Raw genomic sequence first — 22,042 nt, 5'->3', positions numbered from 1 at the left:
GAAGTGCAGTTAGCAACAGAGGATCTCTTTTTAAATTCTTGGCACCAATGTAAGCTTCTTCAGATGGTGCTGGAAAGTCACAAAGTAGTTTTACTTTCTATAGTTCTACTTCAGTTGAGTAGTGAAAACATTTTTGGGTAATAGGCTGGTGGCGTAACACCAGGAGGTAGCTAAGCACCAGCATACCACTGTTGTGTTCCTGGTCCTCAGAGGACAGGGCAAGAAACTATCTCAACCAGTCTTTTTATTTTTTCTTGATAAGGGTAGGGAAATCCCATGAGAATTACCATTTTGGGCAAAACAGGCTCAACTTTGGAAAGATTAGTTTATTGCCAATTGATAACAGATGAGGGAGAACTAAAAGTAAACTAAAAATGTTTTGTTCCTCCCTCTGAGCTGCACGGGGGAGTGGGGGTTGCAGACAATCCATAACACTTCGTTGTTGCTGCTTCTTCCTCCTCACTCTCTGCCCCCACTCCAGCACGGGATCCCTTCCATGGGATGCCCTCCTTCCTGAGCTGATCGTATGTGGGCTTCCTGTTAGCTGCAGTTCTTCAAAAACCACTCTAGCACGAGTCCGTGCCACAGGGTGCAGTTCTTCAGGCGTGAGCTGCTCTGCCACAGGCTCCTCTCCACGGGCTGCAGCTCCTCCTGCTGCTCCGGGGCCTGCTCCTGCGGGGGCTCTCCATGGGCCGCAGCCTCCTCCAGGCCACATCCACCTGCTCCACCGGGGGCTCCTCCACGGGCTGCAGCGTGGAGATCTGCTCCGTGTGGGACCCATGGGCTGCAGGGGGACAGCCTGCTCCACCAGGGGCCTCGCCACAGGCCGCAGGGGAACTGCTGCTGCCTGCCTGGAGCACCTCCTGCTGCACTGACCTGGGGGTCTGCAGGGCTGTGTATTGCTCCTCACTCTCCCAGCTGCTGTTGCAAAGCAGTTGTTTTTGCCCTTAAATCTGCACTCAGAGGGGCCCAACCAGTGTCACTCATTAGGTCGGCTCTGGCCAGCAGCGGGTCTTTGGTCTAAGAGCAAAGGAGGTTGCATAGCTGCTGTTAAACACTGGAAAATAGTGAAGCCTGGAAACACTTTAGTCTTGAATGTTCATCTCAGTATGTTATTTCATCAGCAGTATCTGTTTCATTCATTCTAGGTCAGGTGCATCTCTGTTCACATTTTTCCATTTAATAACCATTGGTGTGAAAGAATGAGCCTCACACCTAGCAATTTCTAGAAAATTGAGCAAGAAGCTCTGTCTAGGGTAAATATTTGTTGCAGGCAAGTCCCCTAACAATGTCTTCTTAATCTCTTTCACTCCTTTGGTATTCAGTAGGTTTTGCTGTTTGTAGCTTATTTCATAGCAGTCACATATGGTGCTGTATTTTGGATTCATGACTAAAGCTGTGTTGATAACAAAGCACTTTTTAGCTATTGCTGAACAGTGCTTGCAGGCCGAGATTTTCCCTGTTGATCTCTCTGCTCTTCTCTCAGGCCCCCAAGAGAACAGGTATGGGGTGGCCAAGAGGCTGGGAGGGGATGCAGCTGGGATAGCTGACCTGAACTAACCAAAGTGATACAACAACATGCTCAGCATAACCTAGTTGGCGTAGGCAGGTAGGCTGTCCAAAGGACCTGTTTCTTTCCAACTGGACTTCAGTCTGTTTCTTGGAGTTGGCAAGTGATTGCCTTTGCATGACTTTGTATTTGTTTGTTTTCCGCTCTATCACTTTGTAATCCGCCTTTATCTCAAGCCACTAGTCCTCATTTTTGCTCATCCAACTCTTTCTTCCCCCACCTTGGCGGGGGGGCTGAGAGGGGCAGTGAGCAAGTGACCAGTGGATGCTTAATTGCTGGCCAGTGTCAACCCACCACATTCCTCTGAATTTCATCGCAACAAGTTTTCATAACATCGTTCATGTTTCTGTGTGTGTACTTGGACTCATCTTCCATATTTACAAGTGAGTGGAAGGGCCCGTTACTCATCTGTCCTACCACAAAAGCACAGGTTTGTTTTGCTCTGTTGGAACATGTGGTTGCTTGATGCAAGAGCTAATATGAAACCTGTAAAAACACTCTCTAAAATGAATGTTGTTGTCAGTAGGCTTTCATCTCCTTCCTCAAAGTAAGCCTTCTGTTGTTAGTGGATAATACAGGGCATCACATGCAAGATTTTTTATAATCCTTCTTCCCGTGGTGGTTGTAGGTGACTTCTGGAGTGTGCCAAGAGACTGCAAGCTGTATAGATGACATGAAAGTAACTGGCTAATGTGCACATTGGATAGCTTGGACTAGCAAGCTTTTAGGCTAAGCATTAATATTGGTGTGATGAGGTATCTAATAAGTTTTGCTTGCTTGGTAGCTGTCAGGTGGGCAAGTGCTAACCTCCCTTCCTTCTTGGTGTGGGGTGCTCAGTTGTAATATTCTCACATTTTCAATAATGATTTCATACCTTTTCAAGTGATTCAAGAGCTTTTGTTCTTAAATCCTTGAGCTGCTGCATATCCACATATCAATGATCTTACCTCTGTTGGCAGTCTTACTTGCATGTTGCTTGGCTCCAGTCTACACATTTACTCATAGCTTTCTCACAAACTTTACCATTTACTGAAAAGTTTGAGGCAAGGTTATGCAGGCGTGCCTTGTCAAATCTAGAACGTGGATCACAGATAGCTCAGCCTTTTCGGAGGAGGCTACCTGTTTATTCCCGTGTGCCTTTGTCTTTGACAAATACTCCCTTTTTGGAAGGGAGGAGTTAACTGTTCTCTTTCAGATGACACAAGCCTTGAACCTGGAAGATGGACATTTGTTATCCACGTACAGAACCCTCAAGGATAAAGGGCACTTAATAACCCTTTCAGGCTTCTCTTCAGTAACAGCATTCCAGTTGTGATGGGCAGAATTACCACTGTATTAAAAGATTAAAACTATGACCATGTTAAAAAGAAAAACAGCATAGTGAAAGACTTCTCTATTGTGTATAACCTATTAAATATTTTAGTTTAAGTTTCATAAAATGTTAACTATCATTTAGAGTTGAATAAATCCTTTTATCATTAAGTACAAAATGTAGTGTGAAGACCTTGCCAGTGTTTAATTTCTGTGATTAACATTTTTAGGGGTTGTAAAAGTGCAAGTGTAATTTTAAAGTAGGTTGTCCTGCCTACTTATCTAAACAATTGTAATTTTTCTTTCGAGAAATATCAAGGTATGTGCATTGCAGGTAAAAATCCTGCAGCTTTTCTAAATATAGGTAGGAAATAACTGGAGTATGACATCTTCACCACAAATCCATCCTCAAAAAAAAATGCTATCCTCTTTCTTTTAAAACTTCTGTTATTACAATTATTGCTTGCTGTTTCTGAAGGGTTGACTCAAGTCTTTAATTTCTATTTTTATTTTGGATAGTAATCCTTCCTGTCAGTATGTGCCCCAGAGTAAGAGAAGCCAGCAGTTTAGCTTTATAAAAAGCTATCAGTTGCCTAACATCAAATCACTTTCCGTATTTCTTAAAGGCTGTGATAAGGTAAAAATCTGTGTAAACCAAAGGCTCTGTCTGTAAAACAAACAAAAGAGGAAATTGGGTTTGTTTATCTTTTAGGAGGGTGCTGATACTGTATTATGTTGTAAAACAGAAGGGTTTTTTTGAGCTATAAGCTGACAAGCTAACAGATTTCCTGCTGACATCAGCATATTACTGTAGAATAAGGGAATTTCATTTAATTCTTCTATTAGCAAGACGATAAGGAAAACAGCTTCTGTTTCACTGGATTACATTAAAAAAATAAAGCTTAGAATTGGCATTCCGCTTAAAGACTTCAGTCCTGGCTTTGAAACAATCAGTTTGAGTCCAGATCAAAAGACCTCACTTCCAGACCTGTGCATTATCTAAATCATTCTAGTGAATAAGATTAAATAAAACATGATGGGGAAAGTGGCCAAAACTGATAATCTTTCCCACAGGAATGATGGACAAACCTTGTGTTTAGCAAGCATAATCATACCCCAAGTTAAGTTTACAGCTATCCCATTGCTTGTATTCCAAAGTCAGTTCACAAGAATGTAAATAAGTATCAGAAATATTTCAGAACTCTATTAAAAAAAAGAAAATCTGACACAGCTGAATTTTCTGTGGCAGTTGAAAGCACAGGGTGAAAATAGACTGACAAAATTAAGTGGAAAAAAAAAAGTGTTCCAAAGTTACTTGCCACTTCCAGAATGTAAGGATTTTTCCCTAATAGTGTCAGATTCAATGCTAAGCTTAGAAATACTTCTCACATCACCTGCTTTCAGTAAATTTTATTTCACTTACTTACATGTTGAATGTGACCTTTCTTACAGTATTCAAAAGCAGCAAATCACTCCAAAGAATTGGAAGATTGTGAGCAAGCTAACAAACTGGGAGCAGTTAACAGTACCTTAAGGTATGCTGTGATTTACAACAGTAGTATAAAAATACTAACAAAGGGGCATTTCTTTTTGTCTGTCTTGTTTTTGCAATGTGCTGGTTTTTGTTCGTCATTCTTCCATAGCCCATTAAAAAGTAAATGTGAAATGATGCAAGAACATCTCAAGGTAAAAGTGTTAGGTAGGCTCTTTCCTTTTTTTAAAAAAAAGTATACTGTGATTTTATTTGAAATCTTACAGCATCAAGAGATGAAGAAAGTTTGCAAATGAACGTGCTTTTTCTACATTTTACAAGTATCAACCTTCTTTGTTCTTGATGACTGTGCTGGATTAAGGAGTTCTGTCCTGCTCTGTCCCTCTGTTACACTGACGTGCCTGTTTGTGATCATTCAGTGAACCAGATCAGGGAGCTTGTGAGTTATTTTTGTTGGCAAAGTTATTTTTAGCTTCCATCAATTCCCTGATCTTGCTTATTGCATGGCACAGTCATGGTTGGGTGGGAAGAACTCTGCAGGATAGTGCTGCCCCTACATAAGAAAGCACTTAGAAAAACTTGCAGTTGATTAGATACCTCACATTTAAGAAGTAGCAATAGAAAAATCAGTTGATCACTGTTGTTGGAGAGGTGTGGCACCTTTGGCCATAGATTTCAGCAGTTCTACCTGATGAAAATGTAGAGACTTTCCTGCCTAGAAACAAAATGGGACAGCAATTTGAAGAGGGGGAAGGCAAATGCTGCTGCTTGATACGTAGTGTCTTAAACCAAACTGAGTAGAGCATTTGTCCAGGTGTTTTGGGGGAAATAAGCTATTAACACTCTTCCACTTCTGTAGGATGAAAGAATGAGGCTGAGTACGTGTACAGAAAGCTAAAGAGAAGGCCTGGTATCAGATTAGGGCAGTTGATTAAAGCTGGCAGAGGTCAGGTAAAGGATCCTGCTTTGTAGGCAAACCTTCCAATTCTATACCTAGAAGTGCAAAATCCTCATGGTTTAGGGTTATTTTCCTTTATAAACTGTGTTTCTCGTGGCTATCAAATCTTGTCTGCCCACAATTACTAGAGAAGGACATCAGGGAAGTTTTAAGGCTCCTTGCCCATTGCTAAGTATAGTCTCCTATTGTGAGTTGGCAAAAGGTTAAAGGTGTATCTTGTTAAAGATTTGCAGCTGTAGAATTGAGCTAGTACTAATCTGGTCAAATGAAATAGGTTGTTTTCAGTATTTCCAGGGACTTTACTGGAACAGGGTTCCCGTTTTAATGTTGCTTACATTTTACTGTCAGTAGTGTGGCATTGGTAGTTCTGTGCTGCACATATGCGTAGAAGGAAGCATTCAGCTCGTGGCACTGCTTGTGTTTCACAGTGAGAGAACTTCAAAGTAATTGAAGTTGCTAGGGTGAGCTGAGTAATGTTGTTTAGAAGACTTACATCATTCTTAGAGTAGTTTAGCCTGGAACAGGCCTTTAGAAGTCCAGCCTCCCACTCAGAAGCAAGGCTAAGTATTGTAGATCGCTTTGAAAGTACAGGTTAAGAAAATAAGATCTTTTTTTCCTGAACAGACAGCTGCTGAAGTACTTGAGAAAGTGTTAAAAATGTGCTATGGAATTATTTTACCAAGCTTTTACTGAAGGGAGAGAAGTCACTGCCAGTGTAGTTTGTTAAAATAATGATGGTGAAATCTGTCTTGGTATCTGACATGAAATTAACTTTTAAAAGTTGATGCCTGCTTGAATCTCTGTGCAGCTAATGGTAGTGCCATGTATTCTAGTGTGCCAGGTAAAGTAATTTGGATTTCAATTCCAAGTTAATTACTGTGTTGATTGTGTTCTTTGAGTAGCTCTTGTTGACCTTGTTTATTTAAAAGTTTAAAACGAAATGTATTTTCTTCCCCTCAGTAACCAAAGTAAGGAGGCTTTCATTGACTGGGCAAGATACGATGATTCACAGGATCATTTTTGTGAACTTGATGGTAAAATATTTAAGCTTTTTCAGAGTGTTTGTTTTATTTACTGTCTCTTAACAACACAGAAGATTACAGCTGCTCTACCAATAACCATTTTTTAAAGGTTTTAATTTTGTGGTAAGCAGGCATGTGACAGTTCATATCATCTTACATACAGAGAATGCAGTTTGTACAAGGAGCACTTAGTAGTCTACATTTATTGTTACCTCCTGCTAGTAAGTGGACAGGAGACTTTTACAGAAATAACTTAAATGTGAGGGATTTAGCCTTTTTATTAAAAAAAAAGAAAAAGAAAAAAGCTGCTTATCACAGGAGATGTACCTGGCACAAATCTAAGACAAATACTTGCACTTGATTCAGCTTCTTACTACCATACTATTTTTGTTGCTGTTCTGTCGTCCATGCTTGGGATGATAATGTTCTTCCAGCCTTGCTATTTCAAACGATCTCTGCACTAAATTCAACTTTATTTGTAAAGACTTTGTTAAAACATTAGGATGCTAAATTGTCTTTCCTCTGCTCCACATGTGAGTCGTCTTATTTGCGTGTAACATTCAAAGCTTAAAGGAGTATTTTTCAGATAAACATGAGAATTGTCATATTCAAGGAAGGCTGCTAAAAGCATTTTTATTAAATACCATAGTAAGTTTTCTATGCTGTTAAGGCATTGTGCAAGACATTTTAATCTACCTTTAGACTAATACTTGGTGTCACCTGAGAAAGTAGTAGCTGTAGTAGACTTAGCAATTGCGGTTCTCTTTGAGCACTTGTACTGCATCTTATCTGTGAAACTTTCTGTACGAACTGTTTCTGTAATACATACTTGGTGAGCGTTAATGTAGATCTGAGCTGTTCTGTGCAATAAGCTGCTGTCGTCTCTGCTGTCTTCAGGCTGCACACTCACATTTTTGAGAGGACTCAGTTGGGATAGGTATAGTTTAGGAGCATTTCTTTTAGAAGTAATACTAGCTTAAGTAGTTCTGATACCATCTCCCTACTTTGTGCCCTGCTGAAAGATGATGTGCTACCCTCAACTGTGTGCTTCCAGTGCTTTTTTTTTTTTTTGCACTGGCTGTGGCATGCTTCTCACTGCATGGTAAGCTGATTGCAGTTTAGTTGAATACCAGGAAAGCTGACATCTCCTTTCCATCTCCCAGACTGATGGGGTGAACTGTCTTGTTAGGTGAGTCCCTGAGCTGGTGCAGGGAGAGGTGAGAGAGAAGAAAACTGCACTGGGAGTGACAGGGAGGAGGGAGAAACTGTTTTTCTCTTCATTACCTCTCTTCCTGGTGATGTCAGAGCCCTTACTTCACTCAGCTGTAGCACAAAGCTACATCTTCAGTTTTACTTTTTACTAGTGTTTTGTTGGGTTTAAGGATAGGGTAGATAAGGGAATTGATATGGCTGGAGAAAAAAAATTCTTAGTCTAAGTTGGTTTTCCATCTTTCTGTTGTGCTGCCCCACAGACTCAGCTGTATGTGGATAATGAGAACGAAGTGGAGAGCTGAAGTGACCAGGAAGTGTAGGAACTGCTTGGGTTAGCCATGTTGTCAAAGAAATCAAGTTGTAATTTGACATTGTTCCATCTGGCACTCACTGTGTTCTTGTGTCTTGTATGTCTCTTTTCTTTGTTTTTGCTGCTACTGCTGAAGCGATGCTTAACTGCTCGTGCAGGATCATCTCTTCTTTTCAGAGCAGTTTCCCTTCTTTCTTTGTTTTTTGGTTTTTTTCAACATCTGAGCAGTTGCGCTGCTTGGGCTATTCCTAAGAATGAGTCCATGGACTTCTGCCTTGTACTGTATGCAGGTCTTAAGCATGATTTGTTACTGACCTGGAATTTCAAAGAGAAGGGGAGGGAGTGCTTCCTGCTTTTTACTGATTGTAACTGGAAAACTTAGTCCAGTTTGTATGGACAGAGTAAGAATAATAGAGTTTTCAAGCAGAAAGAGCGCTGTTTAGCTATTTAGTTTGGGTATGTTGCCAGAATTTGAAGCGAGATGAGAAATGAGAATGCAACTTTTTCAAATGCTGTTTAAGTACTGTTTTGTGCTGTAACCAACGATGTGTCCTGGGATATGCTGAGTTTGTTTGATTAAGCAGTAGGATCCATACTTTGTGCCAGCATACAAGGATTATTTGAGGAATAAGTGATTTCGCTAATAAATAAATCTTCCAGGTATTAAGGAGCCCCCTTAGCGGCATACCCATTTCAAAAAAGCAAATCTTCTCTCCCCTTCTTCACACTGAATACTGCTGAATGATTAAATCCTGAGTTTGAAGCCTGTTTAAAACAAAACACTGTTTATGTCTAAGTATATGGCAGGAGAACACACTGCGTGACAAGTGTTTATGGCAGAGTTGAAGAAGCCACTTGGAAGTGTTCAGACATTGTGGAGATTTTGGCAGCATAAGAGACTGTGGAATAGATTATGTTCTTTGGGGTTTTCTGCTTAGTAACTATATTGCTGTATTTCTGTGTACAGAGGATTTAGAATCCAGCTGGAGAAATAATAGCATTATATCAGACATCTTATTTATATGTAGTCCTGTGGCTTTTTAAGTATTTTTAAATGATCAGTTCGAAACCTTTTGTTACATATTCTTACTTAGATGAGAGGTCTCCAGATGCACAGTACGTGGATTTGCTGCTGAACCCAGAACGTTACACTGGCTACAAAGGGCCCTCTGCTTGGAGAGTGTGGAACAGCATCTATGAAGAAAACTGCTTCAAGTAATCAGGAGGGAGAAGCCTATTTTTATACCTGTGCTTTGATTTAGCTTAAAACTGATTTTGCACTTTCTAATTTATTTTCTAGGCCTCGATCTGTCTATCGCCCTTTAAATCCACTGGCACCTAGTAGGGGTGGGTCTTTTCTATTTTATTTTTTTAATGCAATTCTTTTAACATAGTGACTTTGCAGTGTGATAGCACACCTACAGACCGAAGAATATTATTTTTCTGCTTTTTAAATTTCCTATGTAGAGGCCTTTGTCAACTTTCAATATCTAGACTTAAAAATATGACTTAAAAAGGTAGACTTAAAAAAATATGCCAATGACTTGAGTTTTAAATTTTCAAATCAAAACTGAGAACTGTAACACTATGTTCTAAGTGAATCAGCTTTCCCCTGTCAGTGTCTCATTTCCCATTTAAAAAAAAAAAAAAAAGTACTTAGAAAACAACACCAGACACTAGAAACTCAAGAGGGATTTTGGTAATTACAAACAGTGAGGTAATACATTAGTGGTATATACAACTAAAAAGAATTGCAAGAGTAGCTTAACTCATGGATTAGAATTTCCAGAGAAAAGCAGTGGTCAGATCATTGAGCAATGTGAACTGGAGAACAAGATTTCTTTACTGTCTTTCTGAAGCTTAAAAGTGGCTTTCAAGAGCATATAAATCAACTGCTACTAAGTGTTTAAATTTAGTGTCTCTATTTATAATAAAGTGTCTAGTCTCAGGTTGTCTTGAGGGAGAAGAGGATGGAAAATAGATTGTTTTCTGGGAGATTAAATAAGTTTCTTGCACTTCTTAAGTTTTTATAGTAAAGCCTGTGTTTCATTACTGCTTTGCTGTGAAAATGTTTTTAATACTCATGGATTTTTATTTCTCTCACCCCCACCCCTCCAGGAGGAGATGATGGTAAGTTATCTTATTTTGCTTGACCTGCAGCAATTAAGCAAGCATTGTACAGTTTTGAACTTTTTATTTGCATTACTGCTGTAGCATTAGAGGCCAGGAACATTTTGTTTTTATGAAGATAATTGGTTATTCAGAAAATGTTTTTATTGGTACAATCCTTTCAGGTCGAGTAGGGGAAGGGGTGAATAAGAGCAAAATGGAGTTGTGTTACTGGTTCTTATCTTTCGAACAGTTGCTGTGATAATGCTGTTTCCAAGACAAGTGGAGATGTATAAAGGATTCTTGGGTCTCTTCCAGAGCCCCATTGATATTGATGTCAGATCCCCTAAAAGAAGAGGGACAGGTGTTCATTTGCTTTTTTGCCAGGAAGGTGGGGAGAGGCTGAGGCGAGAAAGCATTGGGTCTGTCTACAGTGAGATACTCTTTTTGGTTACTCAGATCTCTCAGGCAAAAGCTCTAATGCTTCTGGAAACCTTCAGACAGTAGCAGTTAAAGGTAAAGGTTATCAGTTATGATGCAGAGGAAAGATGGAAGTGCTAGTTTAAAAAAAAAAATAGTAGAGGCAGTAATATCAAAGCAGAAAAGTGTTCTGGTGGTTTTTTGTTTATATGTCAATTACTAGTTATTTCCTGTGACCTGTTGAGCAAAAGAAGCTGTCTTTTGTATCCATAGAAGTAATGCTTATAGAGAAGATGCTTTATGGGCTAGGATTAAAGAAGTAGGTAGGATGTTTTCCCCCTCCTTATGTTTCAAAGACATGAATTAATTATTGTGCGTAACAGAGAAGGAACTCTGGGAAGTCATTGTGAAATCACTATAGGGTTTTCTTCTGCTTTCAATTTAATTGATACTGACTTTCCAGAGAATCATTGTTTAGAGGTAGTAATGAATGTTTTACTTTTGTCTTATGGAATGAGTAATGTTCACTTTTTCTATTAACTGTTAAAAAGCTAATAGTGCTTTAAAGCACTACCTTGGTGGTAATGCTTATGATCAATTAGTATACAGTTGCTTTTTGTGCTAATTTAAATTTTTCAGCTGGTTTTGCTCAGCAGATCTTTTTTCTTAAATTGTGAGGCTTTAGAGCTTGTGTTACTATTTGTACCAAGTTTGACAGATTGATTAGATGTCTTGTGAGATGACAGAATTCCATACCTTTGTCTTAAGTGTTTCTCTGCTTGAATATGAGCACAGGGATTGATTGCCTTTTTTTGGTTGTTGTTAATCATGTCCAAAGTAGAAAAGTAGTGCAGAAAGGGTACTGTTACTGACATGAAGCTGCATCTACTGAAACTTAGTAGTAGCATAATTTCTCTGTAGGTTTAGTCTAAGAATATGTCCAGTAAAGAACTGGTATAACCAACACTAAGTTTGGTAGTGCGGTATTTGACTCTGGACTCTCACCCGTTCTGTTAAACCCAGGGAATCTAGGCTGGTGTCTGTTGGAAACCAAGATTTAGTAGTTCCTTTGCTCTTGGAAATAAATGTTCTTAAAGTGACTTCTTTAAAATACATGATCATAGATGGATGCAGGGAATGTAAATGAGATACCTTTCCACAGATACTCCTGTTTGCTCAATTATATTTCTTCGCCATATTTTCAACCACTAGTGCATGTAATTGGGCTTATACTTGATGTTGAATGCCCTCGCTAGTAGCTTAGTTACGCTTATTCTTGTATTTCTCTTATTCTGGCCCCAACAGATTTAAACTAACCTCAAAGTTTAGCCACTTCAGTGTCTATCCTCACTTTAATAGTTAAATTATTTAGCTTTATGTCCAGATGGCAGCTAGTGTTAGTACACATCGTAATGTAAAGGTACTATAATGATAAAAAATGAATACTCTTAATTAAACTATATATTATCTATTTACAGGGGAATCTTTCTACACATGGCTAGAAGGTAATTCTCTTGGGGTGGGGTTAATATCATTTAAATTCACTAGAAACAACACAGTAGTATTTTTACTATCTCCAAATACTTTCATAGTGTAACTGTTTTCCAGTGCCTTAAAGCTGTGTGGTTTTGATGTCTTCCTAGAAGAACACAACTCTAATTTGATGACAGATTTAATTCTCACTAGGATGGGTCACAGTATAGTTCTGGTTTCCAGACTGTCAAAATTAAAGACTGTTTTAAATCTATTGTTCAAACAATGTAAGCATCTTATTTTTGTGTGCCAATTTATCTGTGCTAATTGACCAGATAGTTGTTTGACTGCATTTATTAGAAACGCTGAAACACCAAGAAAGAAATGTTAAATGTCATTCTTGGTGGTACTTTATGTACAAAAATAAGCGGTGTACTTTTCCTAAGACGGATATAAGAACTTACTGGATGTGCTGCTAGAAATAATGATCAAGTGCTGTAACTGTAACTCTTGAAAGTTAAATGGTGCAGACATGCCTCAGTGACATGTCAAGATGTATTAATTTTAATACATTGTTTCCAGTATTTAGTTTGGGATTTGCTTTTCTCTTTTTCCTCAACAGGTCTTTGCCTTGAGAAAAGAGTGTTCTATAAACTCATTTCTGGGCTTCATGCTAGCATCAACTTGCATCTGTGTGCCAATTATCTTCTTGAAGGTAATTTTAAGACTGGGTAAAGTTGATGAATGGATTACTACATCTGTAGCATGTATTTATTTTCTTTCTGAAATATTTTTTGTGTATACTTGGTTCTTGTCTGTTTTGTTCTATTTTCCAAATATGATCTTAAGCTCCACCCCTCCTTTTTTCTTCTATTTAGAAACCTGGGGGAAGCCTAGCTGGGGACCAAATGTTAAAGAGTTCACTCGCCGCTTTGACCCTATTGAAACAAAAGGAGAAGGACCAAGAAGGCTTAAAAATTTATATTTCTTGTATTTGATAGAGCTGCGTGCTTTATCAAAGGTTGCACCATACTTCGAGCGTTCAGTTGTTGACCTTTACACTGGAAATGGCCATGAGGATGCTGAATCTAAAGCACTCTTACTAGAAATCTTCAGGGATACAAAGTAAGGCATGAGGTTTTTTTTATCAATAGCTTGAAACTCTCAGTTATGCTCTTCAGTGAGAATAGATGACTTGACAGGATAGAACAAGGAAGAGTGACATGAGGAAATAAAATAGTGGGGAAGAAGAGAAATTTGTGTATTTGACAGGATGAGAGATGGTTTTCTGAGGCTTGAATATGTGAATCTTTTAAAGGGGGTGGAAAAAAAACCACCACCCTGAGCTACTCCCCATTTGTGGCTTATTTCTGATCCTTCAGTGTAAGATGCGTGATCTGTTTTGAAAAGGAAAATGCTACATATATTCTTCTAATTTTTAGTGAGTAATTCTGCATTTCTCTTATGCTTATCCTTCTTCCTTCTGGTCGTTCTGTAAGGCTCTTCAGTCCAATTCCTTTGCTTATCTTCTCACTAATTTTTGTGGTCAGTTGCATGCTGCATGGCTTCATCTGTTGCCTCTAGGCATAGTCATGTTAGGTATTTGAGATGTGGTCAGACAACTGATGAACTGAAAGGCAAATAGTAAGACAATCTCAATTTGTATTAGAATGAAGTCTTAATGGAGATGAAGAACATTCTCCAGAAAATGGTAACTGTTTACAGGCTATAGTGATTGAATGGTAAAGTCGATACCATTTAGTAAATTTTTGAATAGCAACAATTTGAAATTTGAAGGATATCTTCGAAATGGAACAAGTAGGAACTATGAAAAACATCTTAAACTGTAACAGCTGCTTGACGGTACACTGTAGTTCACACTGGGGTTGTTAAGTTTTTTGTATTGTGTCTTTATTAGGTCCTTCCATATGCACTTTGATGAAAAGTCCATGTTTGCTGGAGATAAAAAAGGAGCCAAGTCATTAAAGGTGAAGCTACTTTTCTAATAAACATCCAAAATATCCGTTTTGGAATTAAGTTGTGTTATTTTTGAAAAACCTCTCTCAGCAGCATAATGCTAATGGCAGGAAGACTAGAAAAGGCAGGTATGACATCATCTTACAGAATTGTATCTGAGGCCTCTTAATCTCCTTTACAATACTTGAATTCAAGGTGTTGTGCCAAGTCAAGCAGACTAAGATCTCTAATTGGGACTGTGCTGTGAGGTCAATGAGTTGATATGGTATTAGTAATGCAAGCAAATTGTTATTTAAATAGAGTATCAGCTTCACATAGGCATCTCCTCCAATAAAAAAAGTGATGTTTGGTTAGAAACCAGGTGGGTAATCTATGCACATTTTGGTGAACTAGAATATGAACTTAACATTACGAAAGTATAGTTCTCTGACACACGATCCTAATGTGAATGCTGTTACTATCTAGAAACTATCAGTGTTGTTGTTCAGGTTGCTGTGTGCTGTAATTCCACAACTGGAGTGTGGCTCATAGCAGTAAAGGTCTGTTAAAAAATATTAGTAAGTATTCAAATACTTATTTCAGTAGTAGCATTGGATTTTTTTTATGATCAGTATTAAAAAGAATGCTTTTTGAAAGGTGGTACCAGTAGTTTATCAGTCCTGCTAGCGTTTTCCTGACCTTAAATATTTAATATAGATAACATTAATTAGTTCTGTACTGTAATTGCTTCCACCCTGACTGATGCTGCAAAGCAACAATCTGCCTGTAGTTTTGGGTAGGAAATGCCTTTTGTGAGTTGTCACTTTTTTGCCTTGTTGTCCAAAATGCAGGTTGGTTCAAAAAGGATTTGAATAACTTAATGGAATTAAAATTGGACAGTGACACACATAACAGCTCAGAAATTTTTGAGCAAGTTGATTATGTTCTGTATGCTGAGTTTCCAGTGGTATTCTGCATGTCCTATAGTTTTGTTTTTCAAGGCATCAACTATTAGCAAAGGCTTGGAAACAAAATTCTGGGTATATGTGGACTTCTATTATAGCCTGACCCTGTATGGTAATGGGTTTGCTCAATTTTAGTAACAGAGGATTGATATTCTAGTGGTACTAAATGACTCGTTGTAAAGCTAAGAGATACTTTAAATTTACCTTTTTTACCTTTGTTTTTAACTGCTAGGAAGAGTTCAGACTGCACTTCAAGAACATATCTCGCATAATGGATTGTGTTGGATGTGACAAATGCAGGTTGTGGGGCAAACTGCAGGTACAGTTTAGGTCTTTGATATCCTTACCTCTATATTAAAAAATAGACGTGTGTTTAGTTTACTTTCAAACAAGCAGTTATTGATTGTTTTTGTTCAATATCGTTCATTTTTGGTCAAGAGCTGTCTGTTATTTGTGTTCTCAAAAATTATTTTGGTTTAGAGCAGATAATTCAATGTAAAATCTTGTAGAATCACCTGTGGGAAGCCTTCCTCGAAATACTCCGCTTGCTTAATGAGCTTTTAACTCCATAAATTGAGCCATAAGAAAAACAAGTAATTCAGATTTTCACCATTATAAAATACTGCAAGATGCACAGTAAAGCTGACAACTGAAAAACAATCCGTTTCTGGAGACGTATCTTTATTTTACTGAGAACAAGTTCTTAACCCTTGAGGGTAATATTGTGTAGACTGAGAACAGTTGGTAATTCCGGGTGCCTACTATATGGTACTGTTGTATAGCATTAAGTTTATCAGGGTTCAGATCTCATAAATTCCTAACACCAAAAATGTAGTGGTCTCTGCTAAATTTCTGAAGTTCTGCCTATTCTCTACCAGTTGATACTTCTGATCTATTACCACTTTCTTCTTGTGCAAAATGAAATAGGGATGGATTTCCTTTTCGTTGCGGCCAATCTCAACCACTGTCAAAATCCAGTCATTTCCTCAAACTGATTAAAAGGGGGAACAAGATTAGCTGCTTCTGATATAGTTTCAGCCCCAATTTTATATTAAAAAAAAAAAAAACCATAAAAGGTCTGCCACTGGGACTGGAGATGGGGGAAGTAAAAAAGTGTTGTGACACCTCATTACAAAAACCTAGCTTGATCTGGAAGAGGGGGGGAAGAGAAGGAAATGGGAGGCCTGATCTGACAGATCCCACAACCCTGAGGCATCTAATGTAGTGGGGAAGGGCTGAAGGTGTTGTGACAGTCATGGTTTTTTATGCGTCTAGTGTGGCTAAGAAGAAAAGAGATGGGAAAGAAAAGTTAAAACCATAAGGATTTAAAGTATACCTGAGGAAACAAATATTCTTAAATAAGGGAATGAACTTGGTATGCAGTTGGTGGCATGTGTTTGCATTGGTGTCCTGGATTGTGTATAGCTATTTGGGTTGAGGCAGTGTCAGTATAAAAGAATTATATATTTTGCACGCATCGGTAGTTAACATTTTAATGTTTTTCTTTCTGAGTTGAAAAGAGTGACCTTATTGGCATTAAAACACCTGGATTTTCTTGTAGACTCAAGGCTTAGGAACTGCTCTGAAGATTTTATTTTCTGAGAAAGAAATACAGAACCTTCCTGAGAACAGTCCATCAAAAGGTTTTCAACTCACACGTCAAGAAATAGTTGCTCTTGTAAATGCCTTTGGAAGGTAAGATTTTGTGATTTGTGTAGTTTGTTTTTTTTTAAAAAAGTAAAATTTCAGTGTCAACACTCAAGGTCTGTGGAAAAGGCATGTAGATGTAGCTCTTAAAGACTGAATTATTCTTAGTGATACGGATAAACCCAGTGCCATCAAACAGCGTGTGGAGTACTGATTATTAACCTTTGTCATTTTGTGTTGGGACCTAACTCAGTCTTTGTCTCTAATCTCATGAATTCCTTAAGACTCTTAAATGTCTTAAGCATTAGACTGTCTCCTGCTTCTTGAATGATAACTACAGCTCTTCCAGAAGTACACTTTGTATTTCTGTTTTAAACATGTATACCTGAAAAGGAGGAAAAATATTTGAGGGTTTCTTTTTTCAATGCTGTCATTTAGCCCTTAAGTTTTGGGATTTGGGGGTATGATGTAATTGTTTGTTTAAAAACTAGTGATTAATTTTGGAGGGAACAACAAAAACTTTACCTCTTCAAATGGTGATGTAAAACTTAACAGCTTTAAAGGATTTGTAGAATGTGTCTTTATTGTGCTAATTCATCTGATCTTGAACATAATTATTTCTGTTTAAAAGAATTCACTTAACATTAGCTCTGGTTAGATCTTTAATGAAATCAGGACTATTTAAAATATATCCAAACTTTAATCCCTGTAACATGTTAAATGTAGTGGAGAGACAGATAGATCTTTTGAGGGGAAAGTAGTATACTAAGTGTTAACATTTGGAACAGAATTGTGTAGCGTTTTTTCTATTGGAAAAAAAAAGCTCCCACAGAAGACGGTGGTTTGCACTTCTTGTCACAGTTGACCTACTAACATTTAGGTTTTTTTTTGTTTTGCAGGCTTTCCACAAGTATAAAAGAGTTGCAGAATTTTAAAGTTTTATTGCAACGAACTAGGTAATGAAGGCCTTTGCACAAACCATTAGTGAAGACCATTTACAGGACTGCATTGAGCAGAAGGAACTGATCCTTACAGGACTCGCATGAACTGATAAAAAGTAAAATCAAATACCAACTTGAATATTTATGTTTAAACTAGGAATGGTTGTTAATTAGAGAAGATATTTATGAATGAAGTATATAGTTTTTAAATGTGTAAATTATGCTAATCTGTTTAATTTTCTAAGTTCTCTGCTCACAGTTCTATTGTACTGACACATCATACATTTTCTTTATTTTCTTGTCTTTGAGACAGTTGTTTTATATGAAAACACAGGTACCTCGATCCTGACTTGGCCGGTCCTAAGTGAGGTGGTTCATCCCTCACCTCTCCCCAGTACTGAGCTTCAGTAAGTTCTGAGGACTGAGTATGCTGATTCTGGCTGTCTAAAAGTAAAGCCAGAAAAGGAGATAGGGCTCTTGTTGAGTTCTGTATTCTTACTGTAGTTACAAAACTTTTAAAAATAGGAAATTTACTGAACAGAAAATCTTACTTTGTACCAAGCTCCTTTGAAATATGCTGACATCAATTTTTTTCCTTACGTGTTGCTTTTTGCAAGTTCCTATTTTCTTTAAAATAACCACCTTCTCTCTGATACAGCACAGTTGTAAGTGACTCTTCTTGGCTTCTTGACCCTTGGCTACCTACATTCACTTCAGGGGTCAGAGGGAAGGGCATGGAGAGATGACTAGTGGAGCATTGCTAGCTAAGTCTGTCAGTCAGGTTTGCATCTAGTCCGTTTGATCTTCTGGATGGTAATCACAAATTCAGTCTCCAGAAATTGTCCTTTTAATGTCTAAGATATTAAAAATAGCACATATTGCTCTTTGAGCAGTGGAATTAGATTTGCTTGTAATGGTTTATGTTTTAGTGGTGCATTAAAAGGTCAGTGCAAAAAGAAAAAACTTTTTATAGTCACTTTAAAAAAGGCTTTTTAAAATTCATAATCATACTGACATTTAATATCACATACTCTATCTATGCAATCCCTAACTGTACCTTCTTAAAAAGGATATTCAACGTAATAAAACGGGTATGTTAATAATGTAACTTTCATAAAATATGAAACTACTTGTGTAATCACAGTCCACAAATGTCAGTGATAATTTATCATTGACAAAGACATAATTCAGAAGCAGTACTACTGATTAGTAGTAACCAAATGTTGGTTTAAATTTAAAATGAAGTAATTTTGTTTTTTTAAAACCAGCGTATTTCAAAGTATAGTTAGGAGTTATGAATGTAGGAAGTGCTGGTACAGTGTAGATACCTTTTTTGTTATTTTTTAAAAATTTTCAGCAAATAAAGTGCTCTTAAACATTTTTCACTCTACCAGATCTTTAGTGACCTGTTTATATTATTTATTGTAACGATACTGGCTTCCATAATGTGGTCCTTCACAGTGGAGATTTTCCTGAAAGATGGAATATGCTCTATGTCCTTCATTTCTAGACAAGCCTCAAATTTCTACCAGACTGGAAATGAGACTATTGTGCTGGCACTTATAATAAGAGTACTGTTTCCTGAGAAAGTAAACCCTCTTGAGTCAAACTGGGGTAAGATAAATGAAAGAAAAAAAGTGGTAGTTGCACAAATTGGCAACTGTCCAGTCTGTACTTCCTCTACAAGCCAGTAGATAAAATCAATGTGATGTTATAACGAGAAAGGTAACGCCAGCCTGGGGATGTTACGTTCTTACGCAGCAGCCTCTCGTGCTTTTGTGGGCACCCATGTCTGAGCAAGTCACCATGGGCTCCCTTTCTGGTTAGTGGAGGAGAGCAGCTGATTTCAAGGTGGATTTGCCTGACCTTTTCTAAGGTTGGTATTTGTATACTCTAGGATACCGTAATTTGCACCCTGGAGTTTCTTTTCTGTATTCAACTGAAATGAAAATCTAGGTCTTTGCTTTAATGTGAACAGCCGTGTTTGGTCAAACGAGTTATGTATGCCCTGAGTATCGAAGTCTTCTGAGTTATATATATATTGAAGGAATGTATTATTTTTCAGCTGGCCATTTATTTCTTCTGTTTCGGGTTGACCTGCAAGGGCTAGAACCTGTAGGCTCACTCGTGTGAAGAATCCTGTACAGCTTAGTTTTAACTGTATTATATATCATAGTGCCTAAAGCATTAGGCAGGATTTTCTAGCTAAAAAAAGTCTACAATGGCACCAGGAAGGACCTGAGTCTCAGAATAGATAGTTTTTCCTTTCCCCCTCACCTTGCTTTTTGAAGAAAGTGGATTGCTTCCAACCTTCTGGGTATGCAGTTTATTCTTTTCTTCCACCTGTGCCTGGCTAAAATCCATGGACACTGAAGCAGCATCACATGCTAGCGTCATATACTTGCTTATGGGACAAGCGAGAGATTCAGACATACAGATCCTGCCCACCTGCTCCGTAGACATTTCATTGGCACAATCCGGCAAGGTTCTTACCATTGTGTGAGGACAAAAAGATCGGAAGTTTTTCTTCTTTTCCTTTGCATTGTAATAAAAAACAGGAGTGCAACTGAAACAGGTAGTTCTGTGTACAGAGAGGTTCTGTTGCATTTGAAGGTACATCTCACTTGGTGATCAAATATGGAAGGCATTTCACTTCACTGTTGTAGAAATATGAGATTTTTTTCCTTTTACAAATCTAGTTGAAACAAATTTCCTGTCACCTATTTTTTTTACAGTATTTGATGTACATTCTGTGACTATGCTGCCTATGAGGTTTTGCCATGTGAGTTGGATGACATAGGTCTTTTTCTGAAACTTAATGTAACATACAATTACAGATCTGTTTTTATACTGAAGAATAAGGTTAGTTACACTGTCCCTGAGCTGTAAACTATTTTAAATTCCAGCCTATTGGAGATCAGCTTGTCAACATTGTCTGCCATTCATTTCAGAGTAAAATTACATTTCCTTGTACAAATGACACAATGATTGTAATCACAGAGGTAGCAAGAAGACAAAGACAAATGTTTCATCATTCTGAAGTCATAAGCACTTGAGTGAAACATTAAAAGACTTGGTCCAAACTGCATAGGCAAAATGTAGGGCACTGTTGCTGAACAACTTGCTCCAAAGTGCCAGAGAAGGAAGGTGAGAATGCAGTTTTAAAACAGTGAAGTATACAGATTATGTAAACTGGAATAAGAAGTGTGTTCCTACTTCAGCTGGTGATTTGTGCTATATGTCATTGTATATGCATGAAATACTGTGCCACACTTTCTAGAGTTGTGTTTTGATGATTGGGTCACCTTTATCTGACCTTGCTTTGTGCTTTCATGGGAAATTACCTGTAATATGTTGTAAATAATCTAGATGCTTATGTTTATAAACTAGCAATCCGGCAATTCATCACTTCACAATTCCTTCCTATATCTAGCCTGTTAAAATGTAATATTTATTAAAATCAAAATCCATGTTGGAACTGCTTACTGATATCTAAACACTTCTGAATCTTTGCTATGTTTGAATCTATAAAATACAAATTAAAATATTTTCTGCTATATTTTTTGTGAGTACAATTTTTTCAACTATGCTTTAGAAATCACACAATGTAAATTGTTTACATGTCAGTCGTTTAAGCATAAGATGATGAGCAAGATTCCATTATCACTTTAATTCAGTTTAAAAGCTAAATGTAACCTCTGGATTTTCATAGAAAGGCTATTGCGTATCTGCTGCTATTGACGCTGCATCTGCCATGTACCAGTGCATTAGAAATCCGTGTGGCAGAATTAAAATGTTTCTGTGTGAATATGGCTAAATTTAGCCACTGGCTAAGTCCCACTGTATTAAGAGGCAAAAAGCTTATTTTGAAAGTAAGTTTGGTCTGTTCTTTCCCCTTCTCAGTATGGCTTGTAAAAACTTCTATAATTCCTTTTTTATGGCTGGTTAACACAGTGGGGTTCTTCACGTGAAATTATTACCCCTAGAAGGCTTCCTCAGCTTCGTTTCATTCCATGCATGTATTTAATGAGTTACCTTACTACCCGTTTGGTTATTGATATACACCCATTTCGTCCTCGGTTGATGTGACTAAGTACCTGTTATACCGGTGATAATTCTGTTACTTACCTTTGAAATTTTCATCTAAACCTGTTGTATTTGAGAGTATTTCATTTGTTACTATGGCTATAGTCATCTTTTCTGCATACAGCAGCATAGGGATTAAGCTTGCTTTAAGGGCAGAATTCTCCTAATTAAATTTTTGCAGAGCAGCTATATCTACTGTGAAGAAAATGCAATTCCTGCAGATTTTCTTTGCACTAAGACTTTCAAGCAGTTTTGTTCAAACATGATAGAACTCCACAGGGCTCCCATTCCAACCTGGCATAACAACCACCTTTGGGGAAATTTAAGTTTTTAATGTAACCAGGAGTGCTTATGATTCGTGGGTGAAAACAGTAAGAACGTGCTCACACCAACTTGGAAGAGGTGCTGCGGTGGGAAGCAGTACCTGCTTGTCCACCAGCGGAGCAGTTTACTGTTTGTCTCAGAGAGAAGGCGGGCACCATATATGCTTTTAACAACAGCCGTTTTGTCCTTCAATTTAGCAGTATGGGATTAATTCATTGACAGTAACGGTAGCTCAGAGGTGGTGGT

At 37.8% G+C, this 22,042-nt stretch overlaps 1 protein-coding gene across 3 annotated transcripts in view; it reads left to right on the top strand.

The window, feature by feature from the left end:
- The window catches only part of ERO1B (endoplasmic reticulum oxidoreductase 1 beta), a 32,810-nt gene extending 11,867 nt beyond the window's left edge, over nucleotides 1–20,943 (top strand). Inside the window, exons 5-16 of one of the 3 annotated variants that reach the window (XM_083828135.1) lie at nucleotides 4,334–4,416; nucleotides 6,292–6,365; nucleotides 8,970–9,090; nucleotides 9,176–9,222; nucleotides 9,994–10,005; nucleotides 11,883–11,909; nucleotides 12,500–12,592; nucleotides 12,756–13,002; nucleotides 13,796–13,865; nucleotides 15,031–15,117; nucleotides 16,360–16,493; nucleotides 17,345–20,943. In XM_083828135.1, coding sequence (XP_083684261.1) covers nucleotides 4,334–4,416; nucleotides 6,292–6,365; nucleotides 8,970–9,090; nucleotides 9,176–9,222; nucleotides 9,994–10,005; nucleotides 11,883–11,909; nucleotides 12,500–12,592; nucleotides 12,756–13,002; nucleotides 13,796–13,865; nucleotides 15,031–15,117; nucleotides 16,360–16,493; nucleotides 17,345–17,405 — 1,056 coding nt within the window. In that variant the 3' untranslated portion in view covers nucleotides 17,406–20,943. Of the gene's footprint in view, nucleotides 1–4,333; nucleotides 4,417–6,291; nucleotides 6,366–8,969; nucleotides 9,091–9,175; nucleotides 9,223–9,993; nucleotides 10,006–11,882; nucleotides 11,910–12,466; nucleotides 12,593–12,755; nucleotides 13,003–13,795; nucleotides 13,866–15,030; nucleotides 15,118–16,359; nucleotides 16,494–17,344 lie in introns of all 3 variants that reach the window. The other 2 variants (XM_083828137.1, XM_083828136.1) reach the window with 2 other exon arrangements.
- The last annotated feature ends 1,099 nt before the right edge of the window (nucleotides 20,944–22,042 follow it).

The sequence above is a fragment of the Anser anser genome (genome assembly GCF_964211835.1).
Source record: "Anser anser genome assembly, chromosome: 3".
In the NCBI taxonomy this organism is placed as follows: Eukaryota; Metazoa; Chordata; class Aves; order Anseriformes; family Anatidae; genus Anser; species Anser anser.
Note: the sequence above shows the minus strand (reverse complement) of the source record. Positions and strands in the feature narration are given on the sequence as shown.